General features: G+C 37.7%; 1 protein-coding gene across 1 annotated transcript in view; it reads left to right on the forward strand.

Moving 5' to 3' along the window:
* LOC148814047 (receptor-type tyrosine-protein phosphatase S-like) overlaps positions 1 to 22,886 on the forward strand; it is a 320,468-nt gene that overhangs the window by 193,184 nt on the left and 104,398 nt on the right. The window contains exon 7 of the mRNA XM_088907841.1: positions 11,094 to 11,204. Within this exon, the coding sequence (XP_088763967.1) occupies positions 11,094 to 11,204 (111 nt within the window). The remainder of the gene's footprint in view (positions 1 to 11,093; positions 11,205 to 22,886) is intronic.

Genomic DNA, 22,886 nt, shown 5'->3' on the forward strand with positions numbered 1-22,886 from the left:
TTGAATTTGGATTTTAGAAACCATACGTGACACTACAGTGCCAGTCAGTCTAGGGCCTCTGCAACATGATCTGGGGAGGAAATACAACAGCAAGTCATGCTACAATTCCTGTAATGTTAGCTTTAAAATAATTATAATAATCTCGTTTAGAACAAGTGAGACATTTGGTGTAAAATGATGGTGTCTTACTAAAAGTACCAAAAGACCAATTTTATAAAGTATAAAGAAGAATAAAACCTTTATCAGAGGAGGTCAACTGACTGGGAATATCATTCTTGACCTCATATTGTTGTGTTTTGCTTTTGTAGACGTTATCATTAGTCAGACCAATTACATGTTGGCCTTTATTTCATTAATTTAATTTCTTTCTTGGTGAGGATGTTGTTTTAAACAAAGCAGTTTCGGCAGTTGTTTTATTGCTGGCATATGACGTAATGTCCAGACTAGTGGGAGTTTTCTTGCATTTTGGCAGCATCTACAGCAGGTGCACTTTAAAACGTAAGTCATAGTGGCGTTAGGATAAAATTGGTATTTTAACTTCATATTATTTAAAATTGCTTTCATACGTTTCAGTCAAGTGCAGCACAAAGAGAACTTATACATAGACATCTTAAGGTATATGATGATAATATCATTTCATCTTTGGTCCTTTCTAAAACCAGCAGTGTGAGACTTTAAAAACAATTAACCTCCAAACAAATAATAACACCTATAATAATCTTTAACAAATCCTAATGAATAATGGCATCACTAAAAACATCAAAAAATAACATTACTGTAAATAATCAACTAAACTCTAAATTACTTTCTCACTTTTTTTACTCGGACTCTTTTCAGAGGGTACTCCTATACGAGGTAAGCGCTAAAGAACTGAGAAATTAAACTAAAAGGTAATGGTGAGAATAAAAATAGTAGAGACTGAAAAACTCTTTTCATTCCTTTTTTTATATTCTTAAGATAACCTGGTGTCTCCTCTGTGTCTTCTGTGTCTTTGTTCCCTTTCACCTGATGTCATGTGGTTTATGTACTGTACTTGTTGAACTCTGATGTGTTTTCCTCCATGTGTGAGTTTGAACTAGATTAATGGGAATTTTATTTTTTGTTTTATTGCTGCCATACTCAACTAAAACTGTTACATTATCTTTGAGGCTGAGGATGACTAGCTAATGAACTGTCCATCTCTTATCACAGATCCCCTTGGTCCCCGGAGTGTATTATGACTTCGAAGACTCTGAATAGGATTGCATAGTTACGTATTTTTACTCAGAAAACCCCTTATTACTCTGCATATATTAATATGCAGTAGAGTGTATCAAATCTCAGGGGATGTGTTTGGAAATTCTGCAAAATAATAAAAAATAAATGCAGTCCCTCACTTAATCTTACTATTATTAGTAATTTCAAAAGGATCTTTTTTACTTTTTTTCTGTTTAAATTACCAGATGAAAATTTCTTAAAATTACAATTATAAAATGTTTCAGCATCCTTCTGGCTAGGTAGTAGAGAGAGGTAGTGCCTGTCATCAGCTAAACCTATTGCGAGTTGCTATACTTGAACACTGGGTATACTAACCAGGCCACAGGTGTTTATACTGTATATGTCCATTGTGTGTCCTTTTCAATGCATAAGTGCCTCTCTGCTGCAGAATGGAGAGGACGTACAATGTCTGACATGTTCCCTTTATTCAATATCTCCTCATGCCTGTTATTGCACAAACACTCCTTTCACCACACCTTCCTGTATGCTAATCTGACTCACAAGCTTACGAGACAAGGTTGGTCACTTCAGGTAAAGATTTTCTTTTCTTACTGTCATGTGATCATTTTTTTTTTATCTACAGGCTAAAAGGTAGGTACGATTCTGTATACCCTTCCATTTGTAAGCTTATGTTAAAAACGAGGCATATCGGGACAGATGATGTTCCAGAGATCTATTTCATGATTTCTTTTTTTCTTGAAAATGTTATTTGTTGTTATCATTTTCTTAATGTTGGCGTGTCAGTGTGTTAAACCTTTGCAGATCACAAAGCATAATATAGAATTTCATGGTTCATTTATGAAGGGAGAGTGGAAATTTTGGTACTTGCAGGGTTATAAAATCTTTATATAACGTTTAGGTTTTAGTTTTTATGATTTAAATTCAACCAGTTGTCACTTATCTGAAAAGAATGACATGGGATATATTTAAGGTTGTGCAGTAATTATCAGTCTCCCTGAACAATGCAGCCCATTATACTGTATGTGCCTATATGCTTTACAAGAACAACATAATTTTTTAATTGGCTCAAAAATCCTCTGTTTAATTTAATCCCGTCGGTCATTTTTCCCCATCTCTGGGGCAAAAAGAAGAGAGAAGAGAGAGGCTTCAGGAAGAGTATTTCTATACTTGTGAGACAGGCAGGAGCAAGAAAAAAAGCAGGTTGATATACAAAGCATCTTCATACATTTTTAGGTTTGTGCAGTCCTACAGAAATGTGCCAGTTGGATTTTATAAAGACATTCATGAACATTGTGTCTTCACAGTGTCTCTCTAGTAGAACCATGAAGTGCTCACCTGTGTTCAGACATGTACCGTACCAGGAGACATGGTTGTGACATTAGACAGCCTTGAAATTAGAAGGGGAAGACAATTTGAATTGTCTTTGGATATTAACTTATACTTAAACAACACAAGCTCTCAGCTTGTTTTTTTAAATACATACAGTATTTTAAAAGTGTGGCAGTAAATTTCAAATCCTTTTGCTGTATAAAAATTGAGTGTGCCTCATGTTCTCCAGATTTGCATAATAGGATTAGTGATCTGCAAATGCATACTTACCCTTACTGTATGTGAAAAAATCAAGACACTAAGCTGTGGTCAGGCTGTATTCAGATAACAGCTTTTTAAGGGTAATTTGCATTTAATTGATGCCGCCATAGTAGTGCAGCAAGTGTGAAGATGGGCACTTTGCTGTGCCAACAGTGCCTTTGGTGCCTTTTCAGGTTTAATGTATAAGCCTGCATTTTGATAGTAGCGGACCCTGAACACAGTGCAACATTATTATGTAGAAGTGTGTTGAGGGTCCTGAGAAACTGCTCTGCTAGAGTGTGGTATGATGAATGAGATACAGTATGTACTATGAAAGGAGATTAGGTCATAAGAAAAATGAGGCTCACTTAGATAAAACTTACATCATGCAGATGTTCACCTGTTTTTGGTGCTGCATCCCACACAGCTCATAAACCCAGACCAGGAGTTGCTTTTCAATAACTGTACATCAAACACATTATCCAAATAGTGTTATCAGGTCATAAAGATAGAAGAAGAAGAGATCTGATTCCTTGTCCCTCTCCAAACACCCACCCATCCATCAGAGCCCCCAAAGGAAATTCCTAGAAAGAACATGCGAACACCAGTCAAGACTGGAGAGCTGAGAGGCAGAAGAGTTGAGCACCACTCACTGTCAGCTTCACAGCGCTATCTGATGAACTCTGCCCCTGAGTTTACATACTGTACTAAAACAGACAAGGATTCTATAAATCTTTAGAATTGAGAACCGTTAGAAATTATCGATTTTCAGTGTGTTCTTTTAGGTTTTGTGCATTTAATCACATTGGTGATCTCATTTAAAATAGATTGAACACTTCAGACGTTTTCAGCTCTCTACATGTTGGGGCTGCAGCATATGTCCTTTGTGTTTTTCTGGTCATTTTCCCTAGCAGCAGTTCTGTCAGTCTAGGAGCATCCTTGAATCTGTGCACACCAATTCCATAAATTATATATATATATAAAATATTGTAAGCAGAAAAAAGAGAATAAAATACAAATAGATACAGTATATACATTTGAAATTAAATGAGAGAACTAGGTTAAGAATTTAAGGTCAGCAGAAACGGGTTTTTAGGCAAGTTTTAAAAACATTAGCAGACAGTTTAATTTTAATATGGTCAGGAACAGTATTCCAAAGAGAAAATGCTCAGTCCCTTATTTACGGTTGTATAATGCATGAATAGTGTTTCTACTGACTCTCTGCTGGAGGTTTGCTGTCCTTACTGTACAGCTTCTGACCGTCATGTTTAGAGGTGTCTTGCACTGATCAGCACAAGCTGGTATCAAATCTCCAAAATAAAAAGAGTTAAACTCATTGAGGATCTTGTTTTTTCAACACTCTATTCGTGTTGTTATAGTAAGCAGTAGAACTGTTGTACATTAGCTATTACTGTTTTTTTCTGCATTGCACGAAACAACATTTTGGAAGATTCGTTTTCTGCATGTGGCTTGTCTTCCTTCGGGGGAACATGTTTTAACTAGGCCATGACTTGGAAACAGCTCCTTAGTTAATAGATAAGCTCAGCCTGGAGACAGGGGTTAAATGACCCAGAAACAGGCCCTGTTCACCAGGCAGGGACAAGCAGTCACATCAAGTTAACGTGTCCCTTTCCTGAGGATGGCATTAGAGAGATCCCACTGGAAAACTGGGAGAAGGGAGAGTAAGTGTACAGCCTCACAAACTACAGCATGTTTGTATGTGAAGTGGTTTGTGTTTCTTAAGAACTGTTAAGAGAAATATGCATTAAAGACAATTTGTCTTGCCTCTCTGTCATTGTTAATTTAACAATGATTTAAAATTTAAGCTTTTCATCATTTTAACATGATGTTCAATGATGTAAGGGTGTAGTGATTTAGTGGTTTAAATCTACCTGAAGAATTAGAGATTGGGCAGTAAATTCAGAGAATACCACATCGCCACAAAAAATTGATTTGAAAAAACAGCAATGTGCACAAACAGATTCAAAGAATACACAACTTTATTAACATCATAAAGTGTGCCAATTCAGTACACACGTATGTATCAAAGGGATATAATTGTACACAAATTGCTCATCAGTCACTTAAGGATTACAATCGATACTTATATTACTGGGTCAGACACATTGATTATAATACTGTACTTGAGTTACTGTAGTCAACCTTGTAATAATGAATCTCATAACAATCAACAATTATAAAGATAGAAAGATAAGTAAATGTTCAACTATTTTCATAAACCTGAAGGTGTCAGTCTGGGACCAATTTATGATGCTGTGGTTCCTCAGAAGCTGACCCAAAGGAGTTAAATGGTTTCAAGCAGTTTATTTTCAGTTCAAGGCAAAAGAAAGATTATTACTATTAATCTTCTTGAAAATGAAATTCTAAGCATAGACATAACCTTTCGGTTATGGGATTATCTTGACAGACTTTTTTCTATTTTTGATTGTAAAAAGAAGTGCAAATTTAAACAGTTCATTAATAATTTTCAACACAATAATAGTGCATTGTCATTCTAGAATAATAATAATTATTATAGTATTATAGAATATCAAAGAATAGATTTGATTTGGAGCAGCACAGTCGTCCAGAATAAAGGAGAGGCACTGTGCGTTAGAGTGGTGATTAACCAGCCACCACCAGCTCCCCTCAGTAAACAGCACTGCAGTCCAAACCCATGGCTAACAGCTTCATCCCAAAAAGCAGGATTCAGAGAGCTGTGCTTTCTTCTCTTAGATCTCCTGTCTTCACGAATGGATTTAAATTTCCAAAGCTTGTTTTGTGCTCTGATTCAATATCCAAGTTCCATTTATTCTGATAATAATTTCCATTTATTAGTATAATACATGATATGCAGAGGGCACAGCATGACAGAGCTTCAGGAATTATGACGATTCATTTGAACATTTCTAGTTTGCCTTTTCTACCTTTTTATCAGGATGTGAGAAAAAAAACAATGCACAAGTTAAACGTGGGCAGATGTGGAACACAGTAAGTGGGTGTAGTAAGTGGTGTAATTTAAGCTGTGCAAAGGTTATTAACAATCTCATTCAAGATGTACACTAATAATAACAAGTTCTGTCCACAAAGGCAAGGAAAAAATAATTTGTGCAGAGCTGCGAACAGGTTGTTTCTGGCAGCACGGCTCCACCAATCATCACAGTGTCCACTGTGAAACCTCAGCCCACACTCAAGGTTTTTTGATTGGAAAAGCTGGGACAAGCTGGGACTTGCTGGGACAAGTGAAGCACAATGCAAACGTTTGCAGTTCATTATAAAGATCAAGAATACATACTTGAAATACAAAAAATAATCCTCAACAGGATAATTCCTAAAATGCACTGGGCAGTATGAGGAGAGACGCACAGAGCAGTAGTGAAGACAGATTGTAAAGGGAACTGGTGATTACCAGTGGAGGCTTTCAGTGCAGTTTCTGCTGTTCGCTTGAAACGGTGTGGAGCAGACTTCTGAGAAAGTGTCATGCTACTACACAGACCAAAGTGGAGGCTATCCAGTGAGGCTTCAGCCTAACTGTGTCATGTAAAGTGGTACTGATATCTACTGGCAGCTCTTTTAATGCATGGCCTGTTTCCTTTTCCATCACTCCAGTGGCTCAAATGATTTCAGATTAGTGGTAGGCAGGAGCGCCGGCATTTCAATTATCGTTCTTGCTTTCCTGCAGAATTGAGTTGCATTTGGATACATAATGTGTACTAAATCTATTAATACTGAAGTGATCATTGAGGGAGAGATTCCTGTTATTGTTTTATTATTAGCATTCAGAGCTGCAGGGAACATGCTCTGAAAAAAACTTTGAATGCTTTTGTGTTTAACAGAAAAATGCTTATATTGTTAATAAATAATTGTTTATCTGAACAAAACACAACCTAAGTTTTATCTTGTAACCCGCTGTTACTTCATGAAATTCTATATGGATTGTCATATGCTCAAGAAAGATAATTCTCTTTTTTGCCTCTTTCTTTGAAGGCAGTTTGTTATGCTGTGGGCTATACAAACACTTTAAAAAAGCCACAGGCAGCCAAGGGTATAATGCAATTAAGTAGAATACACAATAAATAATAATTAAAAGAAAACAGGAACATCAAAGATGTTCACTTTGCTCTGATTCCAACCTATTTAAACTGCTTTGGGCTCTTTATCATTACATTCAGAGCATTGGTTTGGTAAGGCATGCTTGGGTAGAGAACACAAAAATGCTATTTCTTTTACTTCAGGAACTATGGGCACACATCACACAAACAAAGATGTATGGATAGACTGATGTATTGGAGGTTTTCACTATCACAGTGTTACACATTCGGCCAGAGGTCTTCTCACAGAGCACCAGAGTATCTCATCGATGCCTAACTAGTTTGTCTAGCTCCAAGGCCTGACAGGTGCCACTGCTCCTGGCTTCTGTTCCTGTCCAGTAAATAAAGATGGCATCACAAGTTCTGAAGAATGGTGGTTCCTTTATAGCTTTCAGCTTTCAGGTTTTTATGGAGTTGTGCGTTATGCTGCCCCTTTGACAATTCCTGAAGGAAATTTTATTTTCTAATTAACTTTTATTGAGAGTTGTAATTTTTATGAAGAGTATCAGAAAATAACTATGGAAAGTGTCACATGCTGAAGCTGAACGATGATGACAGATTTTTTATCATGTTCTTGTCTGGTCAAACAAAGACAAGACGGATCTTTATTTGGGAGGCATCATCTGGCCCTGCTGTGGATGCGTGATCTTTTTGGGCCTGCCTCGGTCTGTGTCTGTGTCCAGCTGGAGACCATTTGGATGACTATTTTTGTGCTCATAGATCAAAAATGGCCAATAAAGACAAGCAAAATGATCATTCCAGTGTCCGAGAGACAGCAATGGCATACTGTTGTAAATCTTATTCAGATCTGTGGGAATCGAAATGTGCTCTTTCTGTGTGTGTAAAGGGCTTTATTATTGGATAGAACAGAAAAAACTACAATTCAAGTACAGTCTTTTCCTTTATCTAAGTTTAGACAAATCAAATGCAGTAAATATGGATTTAATAAATTAGGTAAACAGTGTTTGTGAAAGTGGAAGGTTTGTAAATGCTTATGCTGTAGATGAACACATTGGTTGCATTATATAGAAAATTCATTTGTTTAGCTAATCATCTCTGCTGATGTTACTGACAAAGAGAGAAGGATGTCCCAACCATCCATCCTTCCATCAGCAGGAATCTGTTTAATCCTGGGAAGTGTCGCAGCAGTTGAGAGCATAGCCTGGAATCGAAGAGCACAAGGCCCACATCCTGAATGGGATACCAGTCAAGGAAAACAGGTCCCATTCTAGCAGTACACAAAGGAAATAAGCAAAAATCTTCATACAGATAAATGGAAATATGCTTTTGCTCACCTTATTCAAACACAACTCCAAGTTTTAAAGGAATGAAGAACAAAGAAAAAATGTATCAATTTGACTGACATTAGCAGTATCATTTCAGGAAGTTGTTTTCAAAAACAGTAGACAGAAAACAGCACAACCCAAAAATGAATAACAGGAACAGCATGAGCAGAGCTGAAGTATTTATTCTCTGTATTTTGTAGTCATGTCTGCACATTTATAATGAAGTCTGCTGGGACTACAGAAATAACTGCTAATGTGTTACCCACAATAACAAACCTTTGAAAACCATCCATAAAGTCAGGCTCTGATATGTCTGTAACAGTAGCATTTCCTGGTTTTTTACGCCATTTGTTGTGCTTTTAATGTGGAAAGTCATAGAGCAGCTCTTCTCATTATATCATTGATTGGCTGTCAAATATGGATTGAGAAATATTCTGCCAATTTAATCCCAATTGGCACAGTATTGCCGAAGTCTGCATGGGCCTGTCTGTGTTGTGCCCTCACAGGCATTTTTTACAGTACAGGAAACAAAATCATTTTTTTCTTCCAAAAGGTATTGTCTGTCTTCCTTTTGCAAGTGAATATTGTGTGCCACCAACTAAACAGGAGCAGAAATGAAGTGGTTTTTGTTCCTGACAGTCTGAGAATGACATGACTGTCTCCCAGTTGCCCTTCCTTTCTTTCTGTAAAATGAGAGAATCCTGATTACTCTCCCACAAAGGACTCGCGATACCCATCTTTGATGTGGTCCAGATTAGCTAGAGCTAGAATTGGTGTTTTGGGAAATCTAATCATAGTTTTGAATGCAAAAGAGAAATTGTTAAGTAAGCAAAGAGAAGTGAATAGTTAGAAAGGAAAGGAGCTGAAAGGAACATTTTGGATCTGTGAATATAGAAATATGACCGAATAAGAGTGAGTATGCTTCTGGATAAAAATAAGCATGAAAAGGGTGCTGTTTTTTTCACATCATTATTTAGTACTCCTCTTCACAATCACAATTTCAGTTTGTTTTGCAATTAGAGATTGAAACTAAAAAAAAATAGATGTAGTCATGGATACTTCTACATGTTGTACTGCAAAGGAAAAATCTGGTTTTGCTCCATTTGTAGCTCATTGTTTTGTCTTTACATTTTATTACATTTTTTCTTATTTAAAATTAGGCCTTTTGTCTCTACTTGTAAAATTTAGTTTCTCTAGTGCAGCACATATTTACAGCATGTGGACATTAGCAGTCACTGATCGATCTGTGATGGTTAATATTTGGTAATCCTGCCTGTGACTCATTAAGTCTGGAAAAACTTAAGTAAGACTTACCTCTTTTTCAATAGCATCCCCAAAAACAGCAACAATTTTTAACATCTGTTCCAAATAACTGAAACACATCATCTAACAGTCTCAAAATATTAAAGCCCTATACCACTCGACACAGTGATATTTGCGCACACTATCCCCGAACATGCATACACCTAAAACCAGCTTTTATTAAAATGTTATTAACAAGTCTCTGCAAGGATGTTCTGTATGCATCTGAATAGTTCTCTGCCTGTAGAGCTGCGTGCCTGTCTCTCTGGAAGCTTATTGATTCAGAAAGCGTGTACAGTATGTCAGGGCTGATACAATACAGAATGGAATGAAAGATCGTTGGTTGACAGGCGATCCCGTATTGATATGTGCTGACTGAATGGTAATGAGTCCTGGCAGTTTGTCTGTCAGAAAGGAATAATGAGCAATCCTTCAACTACCCAAGCGAGGCAGGATCCCTAATTATATTATCATGGATTCTCAACATTACTGAATAATGTGGTATTATCTGTCCGTGTTTCTGTTTTATTTACACTTTTAGATTTTTATACTTCTATGCATACGCCTTGTCCCCCTGTGTATAGTAAGTGGATATGCTCTGCTAGGCTCATGCCTTCTGTTGTTGTAGTTCAGTCCAGTTTTGTCAGGGGATCCTTAGCTTCACCCTTGAAAACACACATTTTCTAAAGTCCTGCTTTGTATAAACTCCCCTATCCAGGCAGCTGTACTCTTCTGGAGTATTTACAATCTCACATTGAGGTTTTAACTGCCATGTTTGTATTCAGCGTAGAGCACACTGAACCTAGAGTACAAAAGTCAAAATACTGTAAACGGTGCAAAGAACAACTTTGCTGTTTCTGCTTGTTCTGCTTGCTTAGAAAGGTAGCTGGTCTGACTATGTGACCTGGGAAGATTTACTGAACTCTCAACTGTGCTGCATACAGTTCAGTATTGTACTTTTTTCCTTATGGAGCTGTACTAAAAGGGGCACTGAAAGTTAATCAACTAAAAAAATGCAACTCATTCTGAACATTTTACCTCTGGCCAAATGCTGTTTTTTGTGTTTGTTCAAGGGCTTTTTTTGGAGTTTTTTGTCATAGGTCCTGCGTTGGTTGTTTGGCTCCTACCTAGTGGGCCAGTTCCAGTAGTCTTATGGTCAGGCTGTCACTCTCCTGGCCGAGTGGCCGATTTGTATCTGGAATTTCTCATCCTGTGAACCACTCGATACCAGACTTATTCTGGAGCTGCTGGAGAAACGTTAGCCTGCTCTCATCTTTCTCCCATGTGAAATCATCGGCGGCAGGGTTTTCTTTGTAAATGCATCTGGATGTTCCTTGCAGGCATTTTCTGAAGAGGAGCAACTCTTTTTTTTAAAGCAATTAAAATGTTTCATTTTGTGTCTGAAAACTTGGTGGATTCCTTTCAAAGAAATGCAACATGAATTAGAAATGGAAAGAGTGGGAGGTTCCACGGAAGCAATAAGCACGCTCAGAAACAGGCCTTTCCCTGTTCTTTTCTACTTTGGACCGATCAGGTTGACACTGCCAGTTTCCTAATGCAATGTACCCATTTCTCTGTTTCTCTCCTGTTTCCCCTTCCCCGGCTGGGTGTTTTGTCATTCCTGCAGGAGCCCTACAGATTGAAAACAGCGAGGAGACAGACCAGGGCAAATATGAGTGTGTGGCGTCCAACATCGAAGGCGTGCGTTACTCCTCCCCCGCTAACCTTTACGTGCGAGGTAGGGAGCCCCCTGGTCCCGGAGCTCACACACTGCAAAGAGCTGTTCAGACGCTTCGGCCCCACAGTAGCTGCACATCCCCTGACCGATAGACCTCCCTCCCTGTCAGGCTCCTGAAAGACGGCTCCTGCAGCTGCCGGACTTCAGTCTCCTGAAGTGCGGTCCATAAAAAACAAGCAGATTTACTGATATACAGTACAGCTTTGGGTTTTGACACAGTTTCTAACCTAAAACAGCTGACATTCCTGTAAGCCAGTCCTAGCTCACTCACTGTTTTAAAATCTTTCATCCACTGGCCTCACTGAGAATTTGAGTTCAATTATTCTGTGAATATAGTCTGAAATTCTGTTGAGGCCAGAAAATACAATACCTGCCACACAGGAAAAAATAGTTCTGTAACGAGCAACGTCTTTCTTCTTCACTGTGATGTTAAATATTGTGTTTTAACCATTCTAGGCAGTTAATCTGTTTATAGATACTTCTGTAGGCCTTCTGTACACAGAAAGAGAAATGCATAAACATTCCAACACATTTATGTGACCTTCAATATGTTTAGCAAGCTAATTTTTATTAAATTTATAAATATATTATCAGTACCGTTTATTCTGACCTCATTTTCTGCCGATCTTGATTTTTGTGGCCTTTTAGCTTACTGTATTCTCTCACAGGTGATGTTGTGCGATATTTTAGATACACCGTGTGAGACCTGTTGTTGCAGCTGTAGTGATCAATGACTTTGTAAAAAGGGAACCTTTCTGGTTCTTTGAGGTCAGAAGTAAGGTCTTCATTCCAGTTAGCTGTTATTTACCAGGAAGAAGACGGTAAGTTCGACTTGATAGCTAAACTGTTGCCTTAAATGATCCAAAAGCTGCCATTGAACTGGAATTAAATAAAAGAACAGACTATTAGAAAGAAACCAGATGAAAAATGCTGTATCTTACCTAAAAGTACCTGGCCATATGTATTCCAATCTTAATACACAACGTTTACTATATAATGCTATACAGATATTCAAAGTATTCCTGGTGTTACATTAATAATTTTAAATTTGTTTAAACGGATGGAATCCTGAGGGGTGTTGTTTTTTGAGGATAGTGATCTGGGGGATGTGTGCTGTACAGTTAAGTTCCCTGTTTCTTGATCTGTAGCACTTTTTCCACATACACTCCGACACCATTGTAAAACAAAGGATAATTTAATAACTAATAAAGGTGCAGGATTATTCCTGGTGCTTGGAATATTCAACAAATTAACATCTTTCAGTGGATGGCTGAGAAGAAAACTTGCTTGACCTACCTTCTCTCTCAGTGCCCAGCCTGTGCTCCCAGACAGTTAATCTGTTTCTTCTGTGTGAAAATAGCACATTAAGATATACAGATTTATGTACCTAGAAGGACTAAAACACATGTTTACAATCAGCTGAAGATGTGGCTACAGCCATCAGCCTTCTACTAGTTCTTAACACCCATCTACCAATTACCATCCACCATTATCGACACCCAGATGAGGGACTGCTTGTGTATAATTGTACAATATTTTTGTTCAGCTGGCCGCACCAACAAACACTTCCTCCCCAATAACCATCCCTCATGCACATTTTCAACTTGCAATTAACTAACAGACCTATGACTAGTCTGTTTACAGTGAGAAGCTGTTAGTGAAGGTTACAATCATTCAGTTAGACACAAAGAGGTAGATCGCTATAGAATTCAGAAGAAAGTTCTTTCCCTGCCGATCCATTGATGGCCTCTAGTGGCCGCCCTTTGATCACTGCACAGCTAAGCCTAACCTTGGCTCCACATATTGGGCCCTTGGTTGAAAACCCAACAGTGTCTGATTCCCCATGGCTTCCCATCGGGAATTAAGCAGATGAGTGTTTTGAATATGTGGCCTGTTATTTAACAACATTGAAAACCTAGATGTCCACACAGAGGCAAATGTTAGTGGTCATTGATGTTTTTAAATTGTATATTAGACGTGAGTGAAATCAGTCTCTCAATAAATACTGTACCTGTTAATTTAACAGAACATGCACTCTGAAAACACTGTCACTATGTTTAGAAACAAATTGCTGCATAACCAAATCAAATTCCATCCGTGCTGACTTCTCAATCCATTACTGAAATTGGATCCTTGATATAAAACAGGGAAATACTGTGACTTTGATAACTTTTGTTTAAAATTATTTTTTAATTTCTCCTCTAGCTGCTAATACAAAGGCAAAAATATTTAGAGAAAATTTTTGCAAGTAAAAAATATCATTGTTGGGTGGGAGGATTTTTTTTGGCCTGACTTTGGAAATCTTGGTATTTTCTTCACTTTGTATATTTCAAGTGTTGTAAAGTTAATACATCCCCCATCCACCATGAATTGTGTTTTGGAGTCAGTAAGTCTATAGCAGTACAGCAATAGACACTTACTGAGTCTAAAATACTGCAGTTCTCTGCCTTGTTAAGAGTACAACGTACATCTCTAAGATTCAAGAAAGTTATGTTTTGCAGCGCTGAAAGAAAGAAGAACATGTACCTTTCTACTGTCTTGTTTGCTTTCTATATAGTTTATATAAATATGTACATGGGATTGGGAATAAAGTGGACTTGAAATTAGCAGCTATCAGTACTCCATTCTGCTCCATGCTTAAAATCTGATGTTTTAGCTATAGTTTACAGTTTTGCAAGAGGGGGTGATATGGGCTTGAAGGCACTGTGAAATAATTTGAGACATACATTTTGTCAAAGGTTGGTAACAGAGAATCTTGTGCTGTCAATTGTAGCTGCTAATTTGAAGTACTATGCTTTTCTTTTTTTCTTTTCCCTTTTTGTTTTTTTTTTGTTTTTATTTTGGTTTTCTTTCCTCAATTGAAGCAAATCGGCCACCGTGGGAGTCACATCAGGTGGCAAAGACTTGCTGTTTTTTTTTATTATGAGGTTGAATATACTGTAGTGGCCGCTAACTACTAGCAAATGGTCTTTTCAAGGCAAACATGCGACCACTGGTTAATTTGATTGTTTTGGGTACAGAAGATCGCAGAGCAGGCAAGTTTTGAATGACCAATGTCATTTTGTGGTGATATCAAGGAAGGAAAGCAAAGGAAAAAAACAAGAAATGTAGCAGCTAAAAGCCTTGAGGTGGCCTTTTTTACTCTCTCTGTGTTTCCCCTATTTTTCTCTTCTCCTCATGTCATTGTGTTCTGCATCAACCCTTTTACATCCCTCAGAGCTTCGAGAAGGTTGGTGTGTTTTTTCTTTTTTACTTTTTTTACCCACATTTTTTTTACATTTGTTGGAAAAAAGGCAAAATTAAAAAAAAAAGAAGAGAAAAATGAATCCAAATGAAATCGAATAATGAATAAGAAATTAATTTTCAAAAGTGATTAAAGAAAACCCGCTATGCTCGGGTTTTTTTGTTTTATTTTAAGTTTGCATTGTGGGGCCTTTTCTCTTTTGCATCCTTTGGTATTGCTGCTGCTAGGAGAGCTTCTCTGCACTTGTTGTCATGGAAACCCAGCACTTGGACATAACAGGGCCTGATGCATGATGGGAGAATGTAACTACTGTGCTTGCATGCCCTTTTCTAAATTCCTTTGCGCCGTTCTTCCTTCCTCTGTTTCATTGCACTGTTTTTTGTTTTCCTGTTACTGTTTTCTTTGCTTCTTAGTTATGTGCCCTTGGTTTGTTTTCCTCCTTTCAGTTTCTGGTTACTTGTCTGTTGGTTGTGGGTCTTTTGCTTTTAGTCATGCAGCTGCTTTTTGACTCCCTCAATAAAGAGAAGTGGAAGTAAGTAAATAGCCAGTGTTCCTGTCATCTTATTAATAGCAGTAACTCGTGGGGGATAAGTGGAGTATCTGATTGAACATGATTTGTTGCGGTAATGACTTCACACAGCCCTGGAATCTGCTCTACAGCGCTACATGGATCAATATAAAATATAATGACTTACGTTTACATAACGGCAGTTCTTTAGTGTTATGGGCCTTAGCTCTTTCTGCTCAGATGATTTTTCAGCTTTGACAGGATGGAAGAGTGATGAGTATTGTCCGGCTCTCCTATGACAGACCTGTCAGTTTCCTTTTGGTAGTATTAGGTAGTAGTTGAGATTTCTGATTTTTTTCTTCCAATTTCATTCCCTGAATCAATACCACAAGTACCGTTGAGCAAGTAATTAAGAGTATTCTTACTGTTTAAAAGTAAATAACATACTGATTTTTATTTTTAAAGAATCACCTACTGTACGATACTGCAGTAAAGATGCCTAAGTCTCTAAGAATAAACTCGTTTATTAGTTTTTAAAAACCTTATAAACAATACTTTTTTTAACAACAACTATTACATGAGTAGTGAATCTGGTAATCATTCTAGAAAAACAGTTTAGCACTTAAAGAAAAGTGTAATTTACAATGAAATAAACAACAATATTCAATTAAGACAGAGTACATATTTTGGATGTTTGCCTATTTAAAACTATGTCCCTTAATATTTTTTCTGGATTTATTTGTTCAGAATGGAACTCAATACGGCATGCCCTTAAATTTCCAGAAGTAAATACATCCAGTTTCTAATTGTTTTACTCTGATATCAGTTTGTTTCATTCCTATGACTCCAGGTAACTGAGAAGTGATATACTTATTTAAAATCATTATCAGTAATCATATATCTATATAAGAATCTTAGCACTTTGGCCCATTACAGAATTGTAATGAATTGTAATGAATTCTAAATGTTTGCGTTTTAGGCTGAACATAAAAAGCATAAAACAACTTATTGTTTGAATTAAAATATTTGAAGTGTGATTGGAGGAAAAAATTTGCATTAAGCTCCTGTGACTTTCTGATCCTGTTCAAAACGTTGTATCGCTGTTTTTTTTTAATTGGAAGGAAATCACGATGTGACAGTGCAATGCAGGGGTTCCTGTACAGCATATTCCAGCTGTGTGAAACTGTGCCCAGGATTATAGAGCTATTTTTTTCGATCAGCAGAACCACAAATGGGGTTTTCAGTTAATAAGTCTTAAGTTTGAAAGATTCTGTCGTCATGTCATCAGAATAGTAACACAGTGAGGACATTGAGACTCCGAGCAGACAGAGAGCATGCTTTTTCCACTAGGAACACAAGGGCTTGGCAGGTGCAGGGCATAAATAATGAAGCTTTTGGCCCACAGAGCTGGTAATTCAGCCCACCACAAAGGACCTGGCATTCAACGCCAGTGCTTATTTTGCACATCCATCTCACTGTGGGTGAGCGCACAGTAGCTACCTCCACCTGCTAATCCGAAAACCCATGGCGCATGAGAGTATAGCTCAGTTCAGCAAAACAGACTGAGCTGGAATTGTTCCTTATGTACAGTACAATACAAACCAGTGCAGTCTGGTGATACAGAATGAACCCTAACGTGGCAGTGATGCAGCTTCGTCTTGGACTTGAGCTTTGCACGTTATTGATCATGTGCTTGTCATGGCCTGTGGCAGGGAGTGAGAAAGGACAAAGAGAAGGCGAGAGTTTAGAATGTAAAAAGAGTGAGAAGACAGGAAGGATGGAACATCTTCAAAATAACCTGCCAGGGAAGCACTGTGTTCCTTTGATAAGGCAAATTGGCACATCCCTATCTTTCTGAAATCCATACTGAAGGCAACCATTTTTAATAAATGAAGATCTTAGCAGCTTGTGCATATTCGGTCCTGTCCGCAAAGTGGGATAGAGGCCAATTCAGCATCTAAAATAAAAGTTCTTGACTTGCAAGGACTGTTGAAGATTCAGAATTTTACAATACAATGGTTAAAAATTAAGAAAGTGTGTGTGAGTCAGGCAGACATTTAGTCTGTATTGTTAATCAAACAGGAGCTGTTACATATGTATAAGACCAGGCTTGATGGCAGTCTTGGTGAAATCAGCTGCCAGCACCTGAACAGGCACAGCTGGGCCAAAACACATTTTTCTCATGAGCTGTGCTCTTCATACTTTTCCATTCACATGCTACGGTGTTTCAATTTTTAAGATGAGCATTTGTCCCCCATTTGATACATATAACTTTGTAGTCTGATAAAGATTAAAATTATTAATGGCTTAAAAAGTTTTAAAAGCACTTTATACAGTAAATACAGTACAGGTATATTTCATTACTTTTTTCGTATAGTATATTCTATTTTGCAACGGTTAGAAAAGTTAACTTTTTGTTGCACCACTCTTTTTCAGTTTTTGAGTCACCGCTGTCGTTTATACTTCAAAATTGGATTCTTTGGCATTAATATGAAATTACTCCAGTGTGAATAATTAACTGTGAAAAATCACTTCTTCAGTGAGTAAATTGTCTAGAATCCAGATTAAAACTTCAGATGCCCTTTCCCAAATAAGGGAGGTAGGCAAATTTTAAAACTAAACACTTATTAATAAATATATGCAGTGGTGGTCTTTCCTCAAAAGACTTGCAAGCTGCTGTACGTCCAAGATTTGCTCTTGTGAAGAAAGAAACAGCAGTTCTGTAAATGATCAATATGAGTTCTCAGTTTGTGAAATGCTGCCTAATGCCTAATGATGAGAGGGTCATACATGAACATGGATAACAGAATTCTCAGTCTAGCTAAAATCTCTTTCTGTCCCTCGCCTTTAGTCCCTTAACCTTGTCCTGCCTATTCCCTTAATCTGGGTTTGCCAGGTTGTATTGTACTGTACTCTTGACACTCTAGCCATTGCTTGTGGCTCGCATGTGGACAGAGACTCTGAGCCTTTCTTTCAGTTAACTGCGGCGTGTTTTCCAGAGCTGGCTTATGGATTTTGCTCCCAAACTGCCGAAAACACTAGTTTGCTTACAAGCTGACTCGCAAACACTGCTCTGTTGCAATGTGCTTGTTGAAAATCCAGCGGGGAGGGAAGAGGTGTGGGAAATCTTAGTTTTGTGATCTTCTCATCAGCAACTCTTATCCCTGTGTACCAGGATTTATTTTGTCATTGAATCCCCATAGAGACTTGCAGATATTCTTTATCTGATGGAATTTGAATGAACGATGCAGGAAGACTGTGCTGTATATCCTTGAATGTGTACTTTTACCTAAACTTTTGCCTGTTTTATTTTGCACTCGCTTGCATGCTCTGCAGTTAGTGTGTTTGTAACTGAAGTTTGGAACTAAAGCTAGATTACACCTTTTGAGTCTATACTTTATTACAAGCATACACAAATAATAAGTATGTGTTTGAGAACTGGCATCTGAAGGTATTCAGAGTTCACAGATTTGTTTTTATTCTAATCTTCAGAGCTTCAATACATCTTTGTATCGAAATAGAATCTTGATTTGGATCCTAAAACAACATGATCATTCAAATCTGCTGTTGTCCCGATCAGCAAATTATGCACTACAATGGAAAATTAAGACATAAAATCACAGTCTGCACTGTGTTTCATTTTGGAAATTATGCAAAGAAAGCTACCATATTGTTTTGAAAGGCGAGCAAATATATCCATAATATAGTTATTATTGTAATAATTATGATTATTACAATTTATTCTTTTTAGCTACCATCAAGAGACTTTTTAGAGCAGGACTGGTCTGTGCATCCTGCACTTGCTCACAAAACTGCCTTTTTATTCCCTATTGTAATGTACAAAAAACAGTGTCTGCAAGACCTGTTGCATATTTTGTGAACAAGGGTGTAATCTAAGCTTTATGGTAACACTAAAGGCTGCACATTATTTTGGCTTCCCCCTTCATTTTGGGACAGGACAGACTTGCTCGTACTGTCTCGCCAAAATGGCCGATAATGTCCGCCTTCTAACCTCCGTTTGGCACACCTTTTTATCTGTAGAATAGTGCAGCGTTCTGGCGTTCTCTCTTGACTGCTTTCACCTCGTCACTGTACACCTTTTGAGTTATTTTATTTTCTCTGCACCGGGGCTTGAAATGGGATTAACCTGATGATTTCCTGGGCCTGCAGGGCTCCTGGTCTTTGTGAATGAGGAACCTGTCCATTCAATTGGGTTCTCTAACTGCCGAAAAAGGCAAAGGGCTACAACCACACAATCTGTGCCACACTGATGTTTGCTTCCAAATCTCAACTAAGAATTTCTCAGACTCTCCAGTTACACCCTTTCCACTGCGCTAGGATTCTGATATTGCTCTGTTAACAGCTACCCCATTTCAGATCTGTATTATTGTATAAGCCTGTGCAGGACGAGTATCTGATATTTTCTTCAGATATTACCCCGGGCTGCTAGTTTTAGTTTCAGATCTCTGATAAAGGAGTGAAAGGTACTTTCTTTTTCATTTCTTTTTCCCACTTATTTAAAACACTAATGGCACTACACATTTAAAATGCAAAGTTGGCATTTGCTAAGGGTAGTAATTTCTACAGTAAAACAACAGAGGATATTGTCTCACTGTGTTAAAATTCAGATCAGTTGTAAGGCCAGCAGGCACTGGGGACAGACATTAACATTTCATGACTAACCATCTACCCGCTTATATCCACTGAAGAATAAAGTGAACGAGAAAATCTTATTGGAAGGGTTATGAAATCTGCTGTTACACCCCTAAGGTATTCACATAGGTACACTTCTGTTACTTTTTATTCACAGTGTAATTAATATATTGCCACTTTGGTAACTGCATTTTAATTATTCATACAGAATAATGGCAAATCCCAACAGTACTTCCGCTGTGATAACACTATTTGTGGCCAGAATTTATATCTCCATATTCTGTCTTTAATTCTTCTCTGATAGACATGTGATACCATAATTTACTGACTTTTTTTAGTATTCATCTCCAAATAAATTAGGAAAAATGGGTTGTCAGAGATAGAGAGCCAAACACCATGATGATTTGACAGACCTGGAGCAAATCTGTGGGCTTAATCATGGACTCAACTAAGAAAGCAACCTTTCTGTGTCAATGATCAAAGTAAGCCTATGTCAATTAATTCATGGCTTTGTTTCAATTAAGGCACTTTCATACAAACAGTTGTATCCCTTAAAGTCCAAAAAAAAATCTGTGGCCTGAATATTCTTGAGTGGGTGACCTATCAATACAAGATACCAAACATGGCCTATTCCTTCTTTCCTCTGGCCAAATGCAAAATGCTTTATACAGTTGCCGTCTTCAGTGTTACCTAAGCCTAACTGCATCCTTGCAGAGATTAAAAGAAAAAAAAGTCTAACGTATAGCCAGTTTTTACAGCAGTTTCATCACCAGCTATAATCCATGTGGCATTAACTGACCTGAGGTCAGGATCTTCCAGCCCACTCACCAATTCCCAGTGGTGTAAGTTAGAAAGATTCTGGAGCTTACTGTCCATCTTTTGTTATTACAGCCCAGTTAGGCTGCGGTCTGTGCTATATAGTCCATGGCTAAGCAGCAACAGCTTTCACTTATTGTCTAGTTTTTCTACAAGCTAAAATTCAGTTTTTGTTTTTGTTTGTCAAAATTCAGAATTGACAACACATATTTTGGATAGCATAACAGCAATTTTAATAACATATTTAGGAAAATCTTGTATCCAAAGAAAATTACAAAAAGTAGGAAGTGAACAAATTAAAAATACAAAAAAGTGCCTCAGTCTTGTATCTTATCCAAAGGACAGAACACCAGGGTCTAAATAACTGACTCAGGGTAACTCTCAGTGAATTAGTGACACAGTTGTTGATCTTATCAGCACTGGGAAAGAGACCATAATCGAAAATGCATTATCTGCTTCTTTGTACACTATAAGCCCACACTGTGCACAGGAACATTAGTGCTCAGGCAGAGGACTTCTGCAGGCTCTTCCAGTTGCATGTAAGTAAAAAATAAGCCTAACCCCCCTGAGATTTGGTCGGTTATACGCTGCTGCTGGGGGAATCCCAGTCACAGTTGGCTAATGACATCATCCATCAGTCTCTTTCTCAAGATACAAGCAGCAAGACCATACCTGCACTACACATGTGCGCCTCTATCCCTGAACAAAAATTGTATTGGGTCCTGTGGTTTGAGCAAGATTCCTGTTTTGAAAATTGTCTAGATACTTAAATACAGCACCAATACAGCTTCAAAAAACTTAATGGCACACTGAAAAGTTCATATTAAGAGAAACATGTTCATATTCTGACTTTCATTTTATGCATCATACTAACAATTATTATGCTTTCAAACTGAAGGTGTCCAAGTGATGGTCTGAGGTTGGAATTGTACAGTATAATGGGATTTAGTGTATTTTGGATACAGCTGCCCCAATTCACAACAGGCCAGTCAGTTTAAACAGCACAAACAACAAAAGGTAAAGGACTCCACTTTCCTTACACAGCCTCATTCACTAAACCATTAAAGCATGTGGCCCACTGAAGTCAGTTTGTTTTTAAATTGAGAGAACACAAGAAACCTAAATCGCTGATAGAAATCTGAATTCCCAACTCGGAAGCACCAAAAAATCACCAAACTTAGCCATTTGTTTTTCCAGCAAAACCTATGAATTGGGCTCTTTTAGGGACACATTTTGGTAAGGACCTAAAGGGTGTGACTGCATGGTCCATATTTCTCTGCATTTTAAAGATTACATGCTCTCCCAGAGTCCTACATCCGTGCCATGAGGAAAACATACCTCCGTTATGATATGTGCAGTGAAAGGTTGCGTTTCCATTTTTTAAGTTTGATTTCTTTCCTCAGAAAAGTTGCTAGACTTGCACATGAGAATGGCATGCTTGGATGGAATTGGGTGACTTGTTCGACTGTACCCGTATACTGTATCTTTATATTTTGTTCTTGTATCAGCCTTGCATTGGTTGCACCCTACTCTCTTTTTGTCACCCCTCATAGAGCAATGGTACCCATGCATGTCACTGTGTGAAGGAATGGGCTGACCTTTCACCTTTGTTGTCATATAAATTCCTAGGAAGGAATCAATTTGAACAGGATCAGTTTCTTTGTCTGTTTGACTGTTGTTCGTTTTTCTTATTTGTCGTTATTTTAAGTGAGATATTTTGATTTTTGTTTTATTTAGTTGGGCCCTGTCCTATGTATCCCTTAACCCTAGCAGTGCCAATGCCAAATTAAACACTAAGACACAGATGTCTATATCTGACCATGACCATATTAAAGGAATCAGCAGCTGCCACATAGAATGTAAACAGAATTATGAACAGACTATTACAGCACATGCATCCTCCACGTGTCTTTGCATTTTAATATTTAAGCAATATCTGATAGCAAAGTGATGTTGGTCTGAAAGCCATTTCAGCTGTATGAAGATACAGCTAATCCTTAAACTCTACTACAGATATTTAAGTAAAACCATTTGTGTCCAGGAATTGTATAACTTAAAATATGAGACCAGTCAATGACATGTCTGCTATTGAATGGAATATTGTTTCTGAACACATTTGACATCTATACTTGGTGCACTAGTTAAAGATTGAACTATTGCTCATCAATATACTAGGAATATTATGAAGAATGATCACAAACCCAGCTGACACATGTGCCTGTGCATCCAGTACAATCTGGCAGGTAACTGTACAAGAACATACAGTCCAACTTCTTTGTATCTGCACTTCCAATTACTGAGGCCCAGTTATTAAGCCCAGAGTCATGCTCTCTAGCAGGTTCATTAACATTAATCCCAATCTACCAGAAAGATGAATGTCTCCTAAAAACGAGGAAGATGTATCATTTGGATGGCATTTGAAATAATATAGGTTACCTGCATAAATGAGTAACATCTATAG

This window comes from Atractosteus spatula, chromosome 28 (assembly GCF_055471065.1).
Source record: "Atractosteus spatula isolate fAtrSpa1 chromosome 28, fAtrSpa1.hap1, whole genome shotgun sequence".
NCBI lineage: Eukaryota > Metazoa > Chordata > Actinopteri > Semionotiformes > Lepisosteidae > Atractosteus > Atractosteus spatula.